The sequence below is a fragment of the Notothenia rossii genome, assembly GCF_949606895.1.
Source record: "Notothenia rossii genome assembly, chromosome: 6".
Classification (NCBI taxonomy): Eukaryota; Metazoa; Chordata; class Actinopteri; order Perciformes; family Nototheniidae; genus Notothenia; species Notothenia rossii.
The window spans coordinates 8,333,260-8,352,720 of record NC_136909.1 but is presented as its reverse complement, the minus strand read 5'-3'; the positions used below and the strand labels follow the sequence as shown (position 1 = coordinate 8,352,720).

General features: G+C 42.4%; 1 protein-coding gene across 1 annotated transcript in view; it reads right to left on the bottom strand.

Annotated features, from left to right (window-relative positions):
- sema4c (sema domain, immunoglobulin domain (Ig), transmembrane domain (TM) and short cytoplasmic domain, (semaphorin) 4C) overlaps window positions 1-19,461 on the bottom strand; it is a 113,325-nt gene that overhangs the window by 44,685 nt on the left and 49,179 nt on the right. Inside the window, exon 3 of the mRNA XM_079690790.1 lies at window positions 12,426-12,633. Coding sequence (XP_079546916.1) covers window positions 12,426-12,537 — 112 coding nt within the window. The 5' untranslated portion in view covers window positions 12,538-12,633. The remainder of the gene's footprint in view (window positions 1-12,425; window positions 12,634-19,461) is intronic.

Below are 19,461 nucleotides of genomic sequence, written 5' to 3'. Positions count from 1 at the left end.
AACTCCTTTTTCAAACAATGTGATGCCATTTATTCCTTATACAAAATACCATCATGGATTTCAAAACATCCCTCACCTGACATTTTTAGACCAAAGATGGCGCTAGCATCAAGACAAACAAAAACATTGGGGAGATATTATGCAGCTAATTTCCAAAAGCCAAGGCAACAAATTAAGGTTTTATTTGTTTATCCTATTTCTTTTATTGAATAGTTATAATTCAATGTTCTGTCCGCCAGACTACCAAACCGACTGGGTATGTAAATTAAGCTTTCTATTTCACATTTAGCAAGTTGAGCCTAACTGCGAAACTTATCAGCTATGACCAACAGCACTCAGATAACATTTATAGAGCTGTATACAAATCATATAAAAACAATATGCGTATTTCTAAGCACTAGCCAATCGAAACACACATGCTAAGTACATAGTGATGTGCATTATTAAGTAAACAAAGCACTCCAATGGAGGACTTACATGTTTTTGAATGTGTTACATCCAGCAAAATCAAATCACAGTCAGTGAAATGTGTTATGCAGTGAGATGTACAGAAGACTGTAAGGAGAGACCTAGAGGAGAGGAGGGAATAAGTAAGCAAAGGAAGGAAGGAAGGAAAGGGGAAGAGTACTGAGATAGTCAGCTTATTATGTGAGGAGCAGCCGTGTATAAACATCGGAGGGTTTGCACGGATGAGGGAGCTTGATGAGAGAGAGAGAGAGAGAGAGAGAGAGAGAGAGAGAGAGAGAGAGAGAGAGAGAGAGAGAGAGAGAGAGAGAGACGGCGTCCCCAGGGGAGAAGTGAGCACATCTGCTGTGTTCCACACAACCGGGCAAGAATACTCCAGAGCTCTCCCACACACACACACACACACACACACACACACACACACACACACACACACACACACACACACACACACACACACACACACACACACACACACACACACACACACACACACACACACACACACACACACACACACACACACACACACACACACACACACACACACACACACACACCGTGCTGAGGTACTTGGCTACACACAAATCGGTGCACGTCTGAACACGCAGAATACACAAGTTTATGGGTAAGCTAAAAGACACATTGCATTTGCACACACACACAGTCCTGAATGGCTCTCCAGGGTACCTGCTCAGAGACTCAAACATCTCTCACCAACAGAGGGAAAGTTTCTCTACCAGTGGCTTGTTTGAAGTGATCAGCGGCTCTCTCATCAAGAGGCAATACGGCACCAGGACTTACCATCTGCCACCACACTGTGGCAGCCCTGAGGCCACCTGCAGAGAGAGAGTGTGTGTGTGTGTGTGTGTGTGTGTGTGTGTGTGTGTGTGTGTGTGTGTGTGTGTGTGTGTGTGTGTGTGTGTGTGTGTGTGTGTGTGACCTAAGTGTGGGTTTCCCTATTATAGACACAAGACCATACACACCTGTGGTTCATGACTATGTATGTGCAAGTGAACAAGTGTTCTTTTTGATAGACAGTGCGAGTCCAAATGTATGTTTATTAACTCCATCTGCAGAGTTGAGATAAATTTGACTTTAGACGTTTGTACAGCTGTGGAGCGTCGAGCGCCAGGAGAACTAAATTACCAAGTAAGAGTCAGTCCCTTGGGGCCCTATTATGCTTCATGGGGATATACCTTTCCTGCAGTGTGTTATATAGATTGTTGATGGTCTGCAAAGGCTTAGCCAGCCAGAAGGAGTCTGCTGTTTTAAGATCCACTCAACCTCCTTTCAATGTGGAATCTTTATAATTCCCTGTTCACAATATTGTGGATAACATATACATTTATTTTGTTGGATATACAGAACTTATGGTGCATTAATATTTGTAGGAGTAGCTACAAACACTGAAGGCTAACAGCCTGTCTAATAATAACCAAATTAAAAATAAATAACAAGAGCCATGAACTGTAAAGCAGAATTGAAGCATATTTATTAGACTTTTAGTAAATATGCAGCACACAGAAAACCTTGTCGTTCCACTGTGTTCTGAAAAACATCAGCTCTGTATTTAGCACATGTCAGACATTTGAAAAACGTTTAAACTGGAGTTGTTTTCCATCAATTCAAGGACCTTCTGAGTGTGTGTGTGTGTGTGTGTGTGTGTGTGTGTGTGTGTGTGTGTGTGTGTGTGTGTGTGTGTGTGTGTGTGTGTGTGTGTGTGTGTGTGTGTGTGTGTGTGTGTGTGTGTGTGTGTGTGTGTGTGTGTGCGTGTGTGTGTGTGTGTGTGTGTGTGTGTGTGTGTGACGGCAGTTTGAGCTAAATTACAAGGCCTTTGATGCTTATAGACAACAGTTTGGGAGCAGAAGAAAAGAGAGAACATAAGCAGAGACGTAATGAGTCAAGCAGATGAGAAGTACAAACAACAGGGCAAATAGAAAGCATGGAGAGAAAGGGAGGAGGGAAAAGATGTAAAACTCAGAGGGCCTGAGCGAGGTCACAGCCACTGAAACAGAAACGATCAGAAATGGCGGCACTACAACACCTCTTCACTGACTGAGATACAAGAGGGTAACACAGACACAGAGACAGGCTTTGGATGTGAGTGGAGGATTGTGTAGGGTAGAAAATAATATATACAATATGTAGTTAACACTACAACCGCCAACGGGTACATTTTACCCGCAGCTGTTTTTTGATTGGAGCCTATGTAACTTTTTTTCAATAAAATATTAAAGTCTCCCGGTACGGTTCCTTATAGATTGAGAGAGAGATAGATAGATACATAGTTATAGATAGATAGATCGATAGATAGATAGATAGAGAGAGAGAGAGGGATAGGCAGATAGATAGTTATAGATAGATCGATAGATAGATTTCTACCTAAACAAAACACAAGTCTAACACCAAGCGTTTAAATCAGCACTGGTAGCGATATTTTATACTTCATGCTATCTCCACAAACTATATCCTATGAAAAGCTGAGATTCCACAGATGCTATTGGTATAAGTTTCATCCCTGTGCGATCAAAACTCACTGTTCTGTATGATAAACAAAAGAACATTTTACCTTGAAAATCAATAGCGGGTAAATTTGACCCGTTGGCGGTTTTAGGTATACAGCGACCTCTGGCGGTTCTAGTGTTAAAGAGACTGGCAATTAAGAAAAACATGTAGTTACAAAAAGGTAGGATGGAGGATGGTTTATTTGTTATACTGTTTTGCCCATATGGGATCTTCTGCTCTCAGAATCCATAACCATGTGTATTTTATTCAAATGACGTCTTATTAAGAACTATTTTAACAATAAAGACAATGAAGATGGTGTTTTTCAAAGTTACCAGATTATTGACCAATAGGAATCTAGTATTGAACCAAGCCTTGTAATAATATGTTTTAAATAATATTTTTAAATATGTATGAAACCCAACCACTTTTCAAACCACGCTCCGTAAAACTCTGAAAAGTTTTTTGAAGCTGCCATTGTATTTGCTGGCATTAGCATTATTAGCATTAGCATTAGCCCCGCGCACCAATGGAGAGAGAATAAAACACAAAACACAAAATAAAACATGGGAGCGGTGGAGTGATGAGGAGGTGTCGGCGTTCTGGCGATTTACTCGGAAGGCTTCAGTAGAAGCTGCTGGGAGTCTCAGCAGCAGCAGAAGAAGAAGTGACGTCAGTGGCTTCATTTGCGTAATCTTCCCTCAGGTTACTTAATCCGGTTTGAACGCGATCGGCTCTTTAGTTCCATGGGGGTACTAAGTGCTGGAAATTTAGTACGGCAAAAATACTTGGTGTGAAAGCGGCTAAAGACAATGAAATATAGTCTTTGTGAATAGTGTAAGTTGACTTCAAAAGTTCCGGGAAAACTAAAAAAAATAACAATGTTTGGAATCGCTGGAAACAAGAAACTCTAATCTTCTTAATATGCATGAATGACTCGAAACACACAGCGACAGATATCACCAGGGAAGCGAACAGTCAGGTATGATTTCAGCAGCTTGTGTATTGAGTGTGTTTAGCTTCTTTAAATGCAGCGAGAAGGACAGAACATGATTGATTTAGTGTCATAAACACGTTTTGAGGCTATGCGAGAAGCTTGTATAATGTGCAAAAATGAACTGGAATCCAAGGCAGCCTGAAGGAATGAAACCCAGCTGTAAGAGCATGTGATTATTTGCAAAGCAGTCAACAACTCTATTAATACTGGTGGCTGTTTGCTCCTGGAACTCCATGATAAGGGTATAATGTGCCTGAGTCCATGTTCACGAGTCTCACATCCCGTCATCTCGCTGTACAAACTGTTCAATTCAATAACAAATTGCCAAGATGTACAAAAGTGGAGCTGTAGTGTACAAAGTAATATCTCTGACATACATGGACAGGTATTTATTTCATTTAAAAAATATACCTTCATCCGTGCACTTGCTGATATATTGATTCAGTGACAAACGAGTTAAAGAGATTAATTTCTTGTGTTGAATAAATCCATAAATATTGGCTAGGGAAGTACAGTTTACACTTAAAAGTGTTACAAATGAATATTTAATTAATATTTAAACAAGGACAGCTTGTTTTGAGTATATTTGGCTTATAAATGTGCTTAAAATCACAGTTTTTCTGCTTATTTCAAGACATTGTTCTCTTTTTTAGCAGCCAGAAATCTTTCCTAATTCAAAATAAAGTTATGGTTTTACTTAAATCCGGAAAAAACCTATGAAAAAAGAAGAATTTACTTTTATTTGTTCTTATAATGAGACATTAGTCACTTTTCTAACACTCGGATATCTTTTCTAATTTAAGGAATTTATTTTTCGTATTTCCAGAATAATAATTTTTGATATCTCACTGTACTGGCAAATTATTACAATAACTTCAAATCTGTATCTACTCAAATCATGTTTTTTTTCTTGTTCTAAGATGTTTTCTGAATTGCAGGAATGTACTGTTTAAGTTTGATATTCTCCTGTGTACCATACATGCTGCAGAATGACAACATATCATCTCTGAGTCCTTGAAAGTGAACCACTGAAGAGTATCTCAGGGTCACGACACAGATTCTCAATCCAGCCCAGCCTAAATCAAACTGCGCCAGAGCAAACACAACTCCAATGTGAAGAGGAGGAGAAGGGGGAGGGGGAGGAGGAGGAGGAGGGAGATGAGGGGGAGGGGGAGAGCGCCTGTTGCTTCACGGCCCACTGCAGAGGTCTCGATCTGGGCCTGCTCTCTGTGATCTGTCCCATCAGCCTCTGGAGTCTGGAGTCCCTCTCTCTCTCTCTCTCTCTCTCTCTCTCTCTCTCTCTCTCTCTCTCTCTCTCTCTCTCTCTCTCTCTATAAAAATACACCCAGCCTCTGCTTATAGCTTCCAACCGCCCAGCCACTCACACACCAAACTATGATTAAAGCCCTATTTTAGGGAGCGCTTTGAAGCAGATGCCGACAGAGAGGCAGAGACAGACAGACAGAGGAGGCTGAGCAGCGCCCACACCGACGCAGCAGACCCTCATAGGAGCAGGTAGCCTCTTTGAAGCAATACAAAAACAACACACAAAGGCACACACACACACACCATCCCACGTGGGGCTTTGTGTGCCGAGCAGATGACAAGTTCACAGGAGAGTCAGGTGTACGACAGAATGAGAGCATGGATACAGAGAGACAAGAAAGAGAGAAGATATACAGAGCTACATCTGCACAAATACCTCCAGTCAGCTGTGGAGTCTCTCCTGTTGTAAATTAAGAATAAAGGAGATTTATGGGATTATTCAACACAAGGAATCCATGTGTTTATCTCACTTGTGACGGAATCAACGTGCCATGAAGAACAATAGCATGAACGCATATATTCTAAGCTGAATAATTAGGCGTCTCTTACAATACCTAAGCCCCTGTTTGCCGGTGACGGAGCGTTTGTGTGTTCTGTGCAGCTCCACAGTTGCAGTTTTTTCACAAACGGTCATGGCAATAGAGCGATACAATTCAGCAGAAATGGGCGAGAGAGATGAAGGGATGGGAGGAGAGGAAGTGGGAAAAGTGGATTAACACAGCAACGGAACAAGTGAGTCAGATGGGGGGATGGTTTTAGGGGGGGGGAGGGTTGGATGATGAAACAGCCTGCCTCAGTGGGGGGTCACCATTGCTGTCTTCAACAAGCAGAACAAATGGAGAGCTGGTTGATGCCACAAGTGAGCTTTTTCCATTCCAGCGTCATGGTTCAGTATGACTGGTACTAGCAGCGCCCCAGCTGGGGAGAGCTAGGCCTTTTCTGTACACACACACACACACACACACACACACACACACACACACACACACACACACACACACACACACACACACACACACACACACACACACACACACACACACACACACACACACACACACACACACACACACACACACACACACACACACACACACACACACACACACACACACACACACACACACACACACACACACAAAGAGAGATAGACGAGAGCCTGTGGAGCTCAATGGGTGCTGCTTGGCACTGGATTTGACAAAAATGACAAGTATGTTGAGATTCAGAGGAAGGGGGAATTCTTCTTCAAGACACTACAAATCTGTAAAGACTATGGAACAAGTCACTGAAACCCAGCATAGAAATGATAGAACACTGGAAATAATGTCAAAAAGACACAACATAATCGAGGTTTACACAAAGCCAGTGCTCGCAGAACACAAATAACCTTTTTTTAATAATATGAGATATCGCCATTGGTAAAGTTCCTTTTTAAAATGTATTGTTAACTAGTGGTCAGTGGCGGACTGGCCATCGGGACCATGAAAAATATGAAAAAATACATATCTACAGGCATGTAATCTATGCATTAAATGTTATTCATTATCTCATTAGGGAAAAACATGTCCTTTGTCTTGTAAATAAATCATGTTCCTGCTCACATAATAAACCATGTGCCTATCCTGTATATCATCAGATATAAAATGTCAAAAATCACCACTTATTCACTGTCTATATATATTTAAGATACATTTTGTACTTATATACTACATAGAATTGCTTTACATTGCTTTGTTCCTGTACTCTGCACAGTGTCTAAATGTAATCTTAACTAATCTAATATTTGAATCTTTTGCAGATGACATTACATTTCCAATTTTGTAAAGAAGCTATATGTAAATGAATCTCTCCGCCTGTGGGATAACTCGTCACTTTTGATTTAGAGATAAGGATCGAGGATGGCAGTGATTTTGAATATAAGGTCACTGCTTGCCCTGCTTCCACAGGAACGTGCTTTAGATGAGAGCGGACTTCGAGTGGCATTTTCATTTTAATCCACATTCCAGCACATCCGCTCAGTGTGACAACGCGGGGCGATGCAGGTCCTGACATCTGGTCCCAGCTGTTAATCTGCAGTGACCAATCAGCACAGGGTCAGGGGATGAGTGACACTCATAGCAGATAAAAAGCGGTGATGAATCTCCTTCCCCCCCCCCCCCCCCCTCCCTCTGCTCCATGTATCCTCCCAGTCACGCACAGCCTCTCTCTGCCTCACTCTCAACCACTCATTATTGTAATTGGAGGGTTTGGGGAGATATGGTGGAGAGAGACTGAAAAAAAAGAAAGGTTGAGAGGGAGAGAGTTTGTGGAGGTCAGAGGCCCGGCCCTTTTCCACTCTCTCCCTCCTCGCTGTTTTTCCTCTATCTTTCTCTCTTTCTAAATCAAGAGGTATGCATTTGGCTTTTCTGTAAAGATGCATGCTCTGCATCAAAGCTGGCGAGGCTTTCAAACAACATATCAAGTTTCCAAGGGCCCTATTTCTCCTGCTCTCTTCACCTCCCTCCAATTTCTTTCTCTTTTCTTTGTTTAACCACAGCTGCTGCTTTTTTTTTTTTCATAGTTTTGGCATACTGGCCTCTGTCATTGGGCTGGGTTAGCTGGAGTGTATGTGTGGTTGTGGGTGTGAGTATAAGCTGGGCATGAGAAAGACACAAAGAGAAAAGGAATGAGAGTAAAAGACAATAAGAAGGGGGAGAGATAGTTCTGTTATCAGCTGATGCATCGTCTGTAGTCAATGGAAAGGGCCAGGTAGAGGGCGTGAAGACTGCTTTAAAACCTATTGGATGCTCCAATCAGCTGTGACCAATTCAGAAAAGAGGACGTTAGGGCAGAGACAGAGTGGGAAAGGTGAAGACAGATAGAAATAGAAATAATAACCTTGTGTTTAAAGGAGAGGGGATGATAATAATCTATGTATGTGATTTTCCCAGTAGGCGTCATCTGACTGAGACTCGAGTCAGTCTTCTGTGTTAAACTAATATAAAAAAGACTGGCACCTCAAGTTTGACTCCATAACTTTTTTGAAAGGAGAACTGACATCTTACAAAAGTTGAATTCACAAGTTATATAAAGAAGAGTTTGCTCTATTCAGATACAACTTTTACAAAAAAAATCATATTTTTTTGCCAGGGTTCCCAAACCTTATTGAACATTTCCTTTCAAGGACTTTTTAATGAATATCCAAAGTCTAATTTCGCTTAAATTCAAAGACACAACACGGCATAGAATACTGATCAATGTTAAATACTGTTGCAGTGACCACTTTGGGAACACACATGCAGACGGTGGAATAAAGAATATTTTCTATATTAAGCAAATTATCTCTATTTTTGACAAAATAATGTAAATTCAAGCACTTTTTATGATCCGCGGCTTAAAAAGAAGGACTCAGTTTTCCCCTCTTGGACTCAAAAACATACAAGATTATAAGGGCGCATGATTTTCTGACTGCTATAGTAACGTATAAATTGTCAGCCTTTCTTGGTTTAAAAAACATCATCTGGCACAGCTTTGCACGAGGAACAATCTGAATGGTAGTCATGTGTAACGTCATTTATTTTGGTTAAATCCTCACTCACTGTCCATGTGTTATTTACATACTCCTCTTTTAAAAGCACAACAGGGCCTCTTTAAATAATACAAATGTGGGTAAACATGCAGCTCAAGTAGTCCTTAACTAATGTACCATTTAGTCCGGTCTAAATGACGTTTGCTTAACACGACAATGCCCAGCTGCTGTAGATAATGTAAGTATTTGGACATTTGGAGTGCCACGGACAGGATTATCCATCATGCCAGAAAGCATTAATATGGACTCAAATATTTTTGTTTTCTTGTCTCGTTAAAGGTGGGGTAGGTCATTTTGGAGAAACCGGCTCGAGTGCGCCAGAATTTGAAAATACACAACCGGAAAAAATCTGCCACTTCCTCACAGAGCCCCTCCTCCAACACACACGAACGCGCACATGACCAATGAGGGCACGAGATAAGTGTGTGCACAGATGGAAGGCTGACAGGCAGGTAGGCCATCCAGTTACTTTAGCCGGGCCGGCTCAGATGATTGGTCGTGCTTTTTACAGAACTACAGCTTCCAGAGATGACATTTTTTTATGGATTTTTGTCAAAGCACTTCAGATATTCATTGCTATCGGGATGTTAAGAGCATTCCATGGAATATAACAAAAAGTGTATCTCGAGCCGGTTTCTCAAACTTACCTACCCCACCTTTAAGGGATTTGTTTCCACCAAAATAACATTGTCACAACATCACCCATCCTAAACATTCCGTTTAATGTTTGCATGAGAAGACCTTTAGCAGAAACATGATCGAGGAAAAACTTTCAATTATGAGCATGAATATGAAAAGCAAACCGCATAACAGTGAAAAATAACTCCCGGTCCATGCGTGGTGTCCGTGATTAGACAAGTATGTAAATCTACAGCACTCATTAGCGGCCCTATGAGGGCCATAAATAATGTGTGTACATAAAACGTCTCATTAGGAGCCAACTGTGATTTCTTCTTTTAATGTTTTGCCATCCAGTAATGTGGCGTGTGCGAGGCGAGGAATGAAAGCCTAACATTCAAAATGTCACACTGTGACTTTTAAAGAATAAAAGAAGAAGAAGAAGAAGAGGTGAACAGAGAGGATGTTTTTGTTTCTTCTGCTGCAACCTCATGTAAGCCTTGTGTAATTGCTGGGCGGGGTAGTGTGTGTGTGTGTGTGTGTGTGTGTGTGTGTGTGTGTCTGTGTGTACATATTATCTCGTCAACCATCTCTGCCACACCATAACACACCCTATTCAAACACACACACACGTGCACACACACATTTCTTGCGCTGCCCCGTGCTCCAAATCCCTCAGACTGCCAGCCTAAGCAATACACACACACTCACACACACAAAGGGGGATTAGATAGACAGCCATGCAACTACACACACACACACACACACACACACACACACACACACACACACACACACACACACACACACACACACACACACACACACACACACACACACACACACACACACACACACACACACACACACACACACACACACACACACACACACACACACACACACACACACTCTCTCTCACACAAACACACACGCCCTTTATGCCCCCATTTTTTCTCTCATTTTGGTTTTGCATTGCTTGTCTTCTTGTCTCTGTCTTGCATACTCACACTGCATGCAAACAGCAACACACACGTAAATGTTGAATCTGTGTGTATATGCAAAATAAAGCACAGGGTGAACGGCCTGCGAAGTGTGTGTGTGTGTTTCTCTTTCTGTTCCTCTACTTTCTGTCCTTTTAAGGCGGTTAGTGACTGCCCTCTTTCTCTCTCTTGCTTTCCTTCCATTATATAGCTCCCCTCTCTCCTCTCATTCCTCCCCCCTCCAACCCCCCCCCCCCCCCCCCACACACCACTCTCTTTCTGCAGCTTTGTTTTTCCATTTCGTCTCCCTCCTATCTCCTCCTCAGCACCGAGGCGAGAGCCCATCCATATAAGTAGTTTCTAGCCAGTATTGAGCCTGAAAATCTCATTTTTATCCAACCCAGTGGAGAAATCTGTCAACGGGTAAGATCATCCCACTTGTTTCCAATGCAAATCAATTTACATCAAGATTCTTTATGCACTCAAGTGCCGCGCTGGAATCAAGTGTGAGGGAAGTGACGCCACCCTCCTCCCGTGTTTCATGACACGGCTTTTATGTTAGGAGGACATTTATGACAAAGAAGTTGAAGCTGCACTAGAAACGAGGGCAGTTATCTGGTCTCTACAGGCAGATTTATTCAACAGCTTATGCATTAAAATATTTAGAATTTAGAATTTTTCTGAGTGCCTTTTTGCTTCTTCCTTATAAGAGCATGTGCTGTCCTCGATTGCCTTGTCTGGCGTGCAACAGTTTTCTGGCCAAAGTGCGGCTGTCTGCCAACACTGGCTCTGCTGTCACACTGGAGCAATTCCCCACAGAGTATCGACGCCCTATCGATTGTTTTTACCCCCATCCTCAGCCCTCATCACAACACCAGTGACGACTGCAGCATCGAGGGATGAAAGGGACGCTGTACGGGAAATAAAAGGAGAAAGGGGGGATGCGTGGTAGCTGCATGAGAAAGCTACATTTGAAATATCTCCACACCCCACCAGCCGCCTTTCTCCTCAAGAGCGGCTGAAATGTGAGCTCTTTGTGAAAACGCCATAAGAGCATTTCGAGTTCACACATTGAGCCGCGACGAACAAAGCAAAAGAAAAGGGGGGGGGCGGGATAAAAGGCAAACAGAAAGGGCAGGGAGAGGAGAGGTAGATATGGCATGAAAGGGGGTATAGGTGGTACAGAGAGGTGAGGAAATATATCTGTATCCTCATATTTTCCCCTCTCTTTATAGTATTTCCCTAATCCCCAGGAGAGAGAATGCAACACTTCCCTTTTGAAGGATTTAAAAAAAAAAAAGCGTATTCCTTAGCTTGCAACAATTGGCATTGTTCAGTGAAGAAAGTCGGGCCCGGCTGCAGAGGAGGCTGAGATAAAGAGTGCAAAGGCAGCTGAGCACCAGGATTAGACTGATGTATTGTTTCACCAGGGGTCGATTACGGCCTCTTTACAGAGATCCAAAAGCATCCACCTCTGAGATGTAATGGAAAATCCTGCCTGGTTGTTTGTAATGGAATACATTTCTGCAATTACTGGTTTTGTATCAGATTTCGGAGCAGATAAATCGTTTCAGGACGAACTTAAAAGGATCATACCAACATCTGTAAATCCATTAAATCCGTCTTTAGGGGTTGGATTCGGCCGCAGGAAGGAAAGTAAATCTAGATACATTTTTTGTGTCAGATTCAACTTTGGTGGACATGCACATTCTGATGTTTTGATAGCACTGATCTTAAAGACAACAGAAAGCCTGCTGATCGCACATCTGATTTTAAGCGTTATCACCTGATTTATAGGCGTTTTCGTTCTTATTGCTGCTTTCAGAATACGTCATATTGGCCAAATTGGCTAAAATAACTACAACCAAAAGTATTTCTTTAAGTCTGGCATTCACTGCAAAGTTTCAGTGCCCCCTGAGCTCTAACCCCTCGAAAAGTCAGCATTACTCTGCTCACTCACCCTGGTATCGAACAGTCTTGCGTGGGATTGGGTTCCAGTTGAGACCAAGAGACTTCTCCCATCCAACCAGAAACACCAGGAGCAAGACCTTCGTCCCGCCCGTGGCTCCCATATCGGCTCCTATTGGTCGAGACTGCCTCTGAGTGACGGATGCAGGGGTCAATCGGCTGATCGGAGGGACTCGAGAGGGAGAGCAGCTCCTGGCAGCCTGCCGAGAGAAAGAAAAATCAACATCACATGAGCTGGAAGCACGAGTCACCTCTTTTATTGGCCTGCTTGTCTATCAGACAATTTCCTCAGTGTTTACAACTTTCCAATCAGAAAGCCACACCGGACTGTTCACACATTCAAGCTGCTCCCAAAGATAAACGTCTTCTTTTAAAAACATGGAGTATAAAATGTAACATTGTCACCAAAAACAACAAACAGAATTGAGTTATGCAAATCATTAAAGCCAACAAGGACACGGCAGTAATCAGTGAATACGCCTCAAGAGAACAACATTTGAATGACTTTAGGTCTGGAAGGATTCCTCTGTCCATCCCTCCCTCTCTATATAATAATCCAGCTATTGCTACTCAAAAGGTTCAGGAAAATAGCTTATCACTGCCCTCCTGTCAGGACGAACCGGCTGCATTATATTAAACTGGGTTATCAAAGTTAATTGGCGCTGGCAATGCATCAGACGCCAATGTGTCGGGGAAGGAATGTCGAGGCAAGGACAATCCAGTGTTGTAAATGAATTGGTTTATACCTAATGAACTTGTCAAGAGCGCGGCCACAGAGCGACATCAGTGGAAAGGATGATGGACTTGTTACACTGCTGCAGGCGAGACAGATGCACGGGGCCAGAGGGCGGATCGATATTAAAGGGGTCCTAATATGCTAATGTTTATGTTTCTAATTGCTGTTTACATGCTTTAATGTTCAAAAAGTGCTTTATTTATCTGCTCTGATTGGTTAGCTGGCCTACTCTGTTGTAATTGGTCAACCGCTTAGAGATGTCCCGCCTCTTAGTCCCACATCACGTCCATTTTGTTTTGCCAATAAAAGAGTAAGTAGAGTCCAACAAACGGGTCAAGTGGAGGCGTTTCAGGAAGGGGGGGAGTCTAAAAATACTTCATTACAAGTCCTGAGTACAACATGTTACTTTAGTCATTGTAAACAAATGATTATCAGCTAAATGTACGTGACGTATACAAAATAACTTATTATGCTAAATGGCTCTTTTAATACTTTTGTGTTATGGTAGTTTGTATAACTTACAAATACAAGTGTTTTCAAGTTGTTATTTGTCCTTGTGGAGCATAGTTTGGACATGTGTTGTACGACTGAATAGATTAGCTAAATAAAATGATATGTAATGTAATTAGTAATTTATGTGACACCAAGTAAACAATTGTTACTATATTGGTCAGATACATGAAGTGAGTCAAAACACAATATGTCCTTTTGAGCATTAGAGGAGTTACAGTATAAAGTACTCAAATTAAACTTTAGTACAGTAGTTAAGTATATTTACGTGCTAACTGTACCGAGATGCAACAGATGACACACTGTCATGTTCGTTTGACGCGTGTGAGGACCTGCAGGCACTTCAGATGTAACGGTGTCACATCGTCATTAATAATGAACTCAGTGACATCCATTAGTGCCATAGATGTGTTGAATCAAGATGAAACATGTCACTAATTAAAAAATCAACCGTGAGCAGCTTTATATAAATTAATTTAGCAGAGTGTTTAGGTGTGAAAATAACCTTTTTAATAATTGTTTTAATAACATTGGACTGCTGCCATTAGTAGACAAACCTCCATTTCCAACGATGCCAAATAGGAGATTACGCAGCTTTGAAAGACATAACATGTTCTGATTGTTTATATATAAATCTGCTAGTGCATAATTGTATTCATTCAAAAAATGTAGACTGATTTCAGAGTTAGAGGATCAAAGCAAATCCATACAAATGATAAATGACCTGTTTTATTTGACCGAGTTGTGAGATATTCTTAGGCAATGTTTTGAAGCTATAAAATGTGTTTCAATGGAATTTGTTTGTGTTGTTCGCAGCAGTGTAAAAACATCTTAAGGCTTCGGTATGCCTTAATGAACCTTGCGATGTGATGGATTGTTAGTTTCTATTCAGCATCCTCAAATTCCATCACTACCTCCTCCTGACAGCTTGTACAAATGCACATCAGATTTTATCCTTGAAGGCATTCATGGTGTTAAAGTTGCAAAATGGTACCCGAAAAATGGCCGATATCTGTGAATATTGGTTATCAGATTGTCTGTTTTTAAAAGGTTACAGAAATCGTCATGAGCGGGTGGACGACGTGATTTGGGCGTTAGAAATTGGGTGTCAGACCCTGTTCAATAATCTGATAAACGCCATGTTTGAAGCCCACCTTATCGACTAAACACTGTGTCCCACATAGGGTCCTTTTTCCTCAGTATCTCCAGCCAGGTTTTTTTTTTTAGTAACTGGAAGGGAAACGGTTTCGTTTAAATGTCATTTTTAAACGCTGCGAGCACCACAAGAAAATTAATGTTCACTTTTTCAAATGGCAAACACATCTCGGAGAGGGATATAAGGAGGACATAAAACCAACACCTATCAGCATGGCTAGATATAACTGGGAGTAGTAAAATGGAAAATGTTATTTGTTTTTGTATTATGGGTGAGATGACCCCTTTTATTTTAATGTAAGGTGACCTTCAGTAACTCACTGACCACAATCTAAAGGAAGTCTAATGACTCTGACCTTAATACTGAACTAAAACCACGGTACACACAAACAAATATCTTTCTTAATGTTTGTATTCTCACAAGGACCAGTTACCCTCTTAATTGGAATATAAAGGTGCAACAACGCACACACACACACATTGGAGAACGCATCCATTGACTATTAAACAGGCACAAAATGTCAACTATATTTACTCAAACCTGACACAGACAGAAAACACCTCTCTACATGTAGCACATTGTACATCTCCTACTTTCTCTCCCTCATATTCCCACAAGTGAATATTTAATTCCAGTTCTTGCACTTGACCTATTTGAGGATTGGCAGGGGAGGTAATTGAGATTTGAAGATGTGTGTGTGCCCACGTCCAGCAAATATGACTGTTATTGATTACACGTTTGAAGGAAAATCAGACCCCCACCCCCCCCCCCCCCCCCCCCAGATCAGATCATAGCGTGGTGCTGTTCAATGAGCGTGCTTAAACGCTGGGCTTGGGAGAAGGCTCTTCAAGCCTCGCAGTGTCGTCAACCAGCTTTATTGGATCGATGCTGGAGGCCCTCGCCGGCCAACGCTTCAGTGAGCTAAGATTGAGATGGAGATTGAAAGGAGGGGAGGGAGGGATGAAATAATTTAAAGGGAGACTTATGGAGAAATAATACAAAAAACACGTTGCGCTGAGAGGTTACCAAGTGGAGTGCGCATCCTGAAGGCCGGATTAAGTGGAGAGGCAGCGTGTAAACACTTCAGGGGAGGATGAGGAGGAAGAGGGAAGTGAAGGAGATGCAAGGCTCGTGACTGAGAAAATCCTCAGTGCACACCTCTCTGTTGTTTCCTCTCTTTGCTGCCTCTCGCTGCTTTTCTTTAATTCAATCTCCCTCTCTTTCCCCTTCTCTGACAGTCACCAGCAGAACAACGATATCTTTCCAAAAGCATTGAACCATATATTGATTTTCAAATGTAGAACATAATGGTATCATCATCTGCTTTCTGTCTGTCAAGGACGTTGCCTTTTCAGCTATTGTAAGTTGAAAACGTTGGTATTGATAGAGATATGCGAGACTCTCAAGGGACTGCTGCAACCTGCAAGGTCACATGACACTGGAGTACTCGTGTGGACTTGTTTGCTTGTGTACTTGTTCTGTATAATGGGCTTCATAGTAACAAAGCTGTTAACAGTAGTGCCTTTACAGATGCTTTCGCTGCAGGTCTTAGCATCAGATTTCACCTGCTGTTAGCGCCGCTGCAACACAAGATCACAAGGATCGATTCAATATCAAATTACACTTTCCGTACTGCTGTTGCATTATCACAGTATTCTTTAAGGGGCCCTTTTATGCACATTTCCAGGTTCATATCAGTATGTAGTGTCTCTACTGGGACATGTCTCCATGCTTTAATGTTCACAAAGCTCTTTATTTTCCTCATACTGCCTGTGCTGCAGCACCTCTTTTCACCCTCTGTCTGAAACCAGAGCCCAGTCTGCTCTGATTGGTTAACTGACCGGCTCTGTTGCGATTGGTCAACTGCTAAGAGATGTCCCACCCCTTAGCCTATCATGTAGTTGGAGCTCTAGAGGACCGCAGTGACGCGTCCTAAAACCCGGAAGTAAACTTCTTCCAATCATAAATCTATCGATTAGATTTATGATTTGAAAATTATAAAAGTATGGTAGACATGTGGAGATTATCCGGCTGAACAAAACGTGATCCGTCTCTTAAATGTGTGTCAACCACAGACCTTATTTCGAGCTATTTTCCAAAATCCAATGGAGAAATAGCATTGCGTTTTTGTCGAAGGAACCGGAAGAAGTTTACTTCCGGGTTTTAGGACGCGTCACTGCGGCTCTCTATAGATGCGCGAGTGTTACATAGTGATGTTTGGAAGTAGACAAAGGAGTCCAATGGAGGCGTTGTACATATTTACAAGCACACACACCTTTATAAACACACTACAGGAAAGGGAAAACCCCCAAAAGCAAAACAGTGTGCTTATTTTCATTATTGTCCACATTTTCAAATCTCCTAATGTGGTCCAGTGGTGGAAGAAGTACACACATAATCTACTATCCTTCACTTTAATTCTAAAGTACAATATAAAAAGCACTTGATTGCAAGTGAGAGCATCGATTCGAATTTGCTCTTGAGTAGAAACCATTTCAAAAGCAGCAGAGGCGTTTTCTTCCCTTCATCGTGATTCATTTAGCCGCTGTGATAGCGTGCAGCGGGGGATTCCATGCAGTGCCAATACAGCCAATTGAGCCATCCACCATAGAGCAATAACAATAAGCTGCAGATGATCTAGCAGCAGTATTGTTTTGTGCTCAATGTTGTTGACTACTTCTCTTCACTTGTCACCACAGCGCTGCTAGGGGGACTCTACTCTTTTTCTGACTCGTATGATGCCGCGTTGTGTCGTAAGAGAGGCGAGACGCAGCCTGGATTTCCCCCGTCGACCAAATGAACTCACTTGCTCCGCCTCTCACCGCGGCCTCTTTCAGGTCCTGCGGTGTCGCATAACTCTGCAGGCGGTATCAAATCATCCTTTAGCTGCTGCTGGTGTTGTTGTTGAGCCCGGTTCAGCTAATGAGCTGAGACTCGGCAGCCTAATAATATCAGTCAGCGCTCCACGACAGCGAGCTCATTAAAACATAAGGAGAAATAGGCCACATGTTCTGATTAGCTTTCTGAGCTCCTGTGTGTGCTTTGGCTGTGCTTTTTCTGTCATTGTAAGTGTAGGTGCCTGAGTGTGTGTGTTTTTTGTCAGAGTGTATTGGGAGGTAAAATGATTCCCTGTGGGGAGAAGCAAACCAGGGTCATTTCTTGGAAGGGAGCGGATGTTTGGGGAGGAAACAAGAGCGTTTTCCAACCCCCAACCGTCTGCCCTCTGTTCCTCATTGCTTTAAGTCTTTGCTTTCAGTTGTCCTCTTCCTGCCCTTCATTTCCCCTCCTATGCTATTTTGGCAACCTTTTCACACACACACACACACACACACACACACACACACACACACACACACACACACACACACACACACACACACACACACACACACACACACACACACACACACACACACACACACACACACACACACACACACACACACACACACACACACACACACACACACACACACACACACACACACACACACACACACACACCAGCTGATTTGTAGTCCTTCCAGGCATTGTTTGACTTTTAACCCCGACCTCTGACCCTTTTGTGGGATGGAGAGATAGGGCGATCACCTTCCGCCCTCCACTCCACTCTGACTATCACACTGGAACAGAATGAATGTCCATTAACCCGTAACTCCCCCCCCCCCCCCCACACACACACACACACACACACACACACACACACACACACACACACACACACACACACACACTTATGGACTAAAGCACTGCTCCCCTTCACCTCCCCCCTCCTCTGCAAAACAAACATAGCATCTACCGTCAGCTCTCTTCCTTCCTTCCTTCCTTCCTTCCTTCCTGCAAACCCCGCCCCCTCCCCTTTCCCTCCACCTTTTATTGCTCCGGGAGCATTGGAAAACACACACACACACACACACACACACACACACACACACACGCGCACACACACACACACACACACACACACACACACACACACACACACACACACACACACACACACACACACACACACACACACACACACACACACACACACACACACACACACACACACACACACACACACACACACACACACACACACACACACACACACACACACACACACACACACACACACACACACACACACACACACACACTAAACAGAATAAACTGGATCAAACGATTTCACACCTCGTGAACGGAGGGCTTTGTACCGCTCACTTTGAAATCATCATGGTGGGAGGTTGGAGCAGCATGGGTGCATAAATGGTTGGAAATGTACAAGCCATAATTCTGAAGATAGGTTTTTAACATTATATTTAACATCATTCATTTGAAAACATTTTTTAAAAAGTACATTCCCAACATACGTACTTATACTGAAAGCGTTTAAGAGCAATGAGAGCATCAGGGGACAATGGAACTCACTACTAGTCAAACAACTTATTATTACTTATTCCTTGTTATAAGAGTGTATAGAATATAAATTATATAGCTGTTATCTGTAAAAAATATATCCTATAAACTATTTACGGATTTTTTGTTTGAACAGTATCCTTACATTACATGTCACTTGTTAGACGCTTGTATCCAAAGCGACTTACATACTGATCCCAACACCAAAGCACAACCCACTGC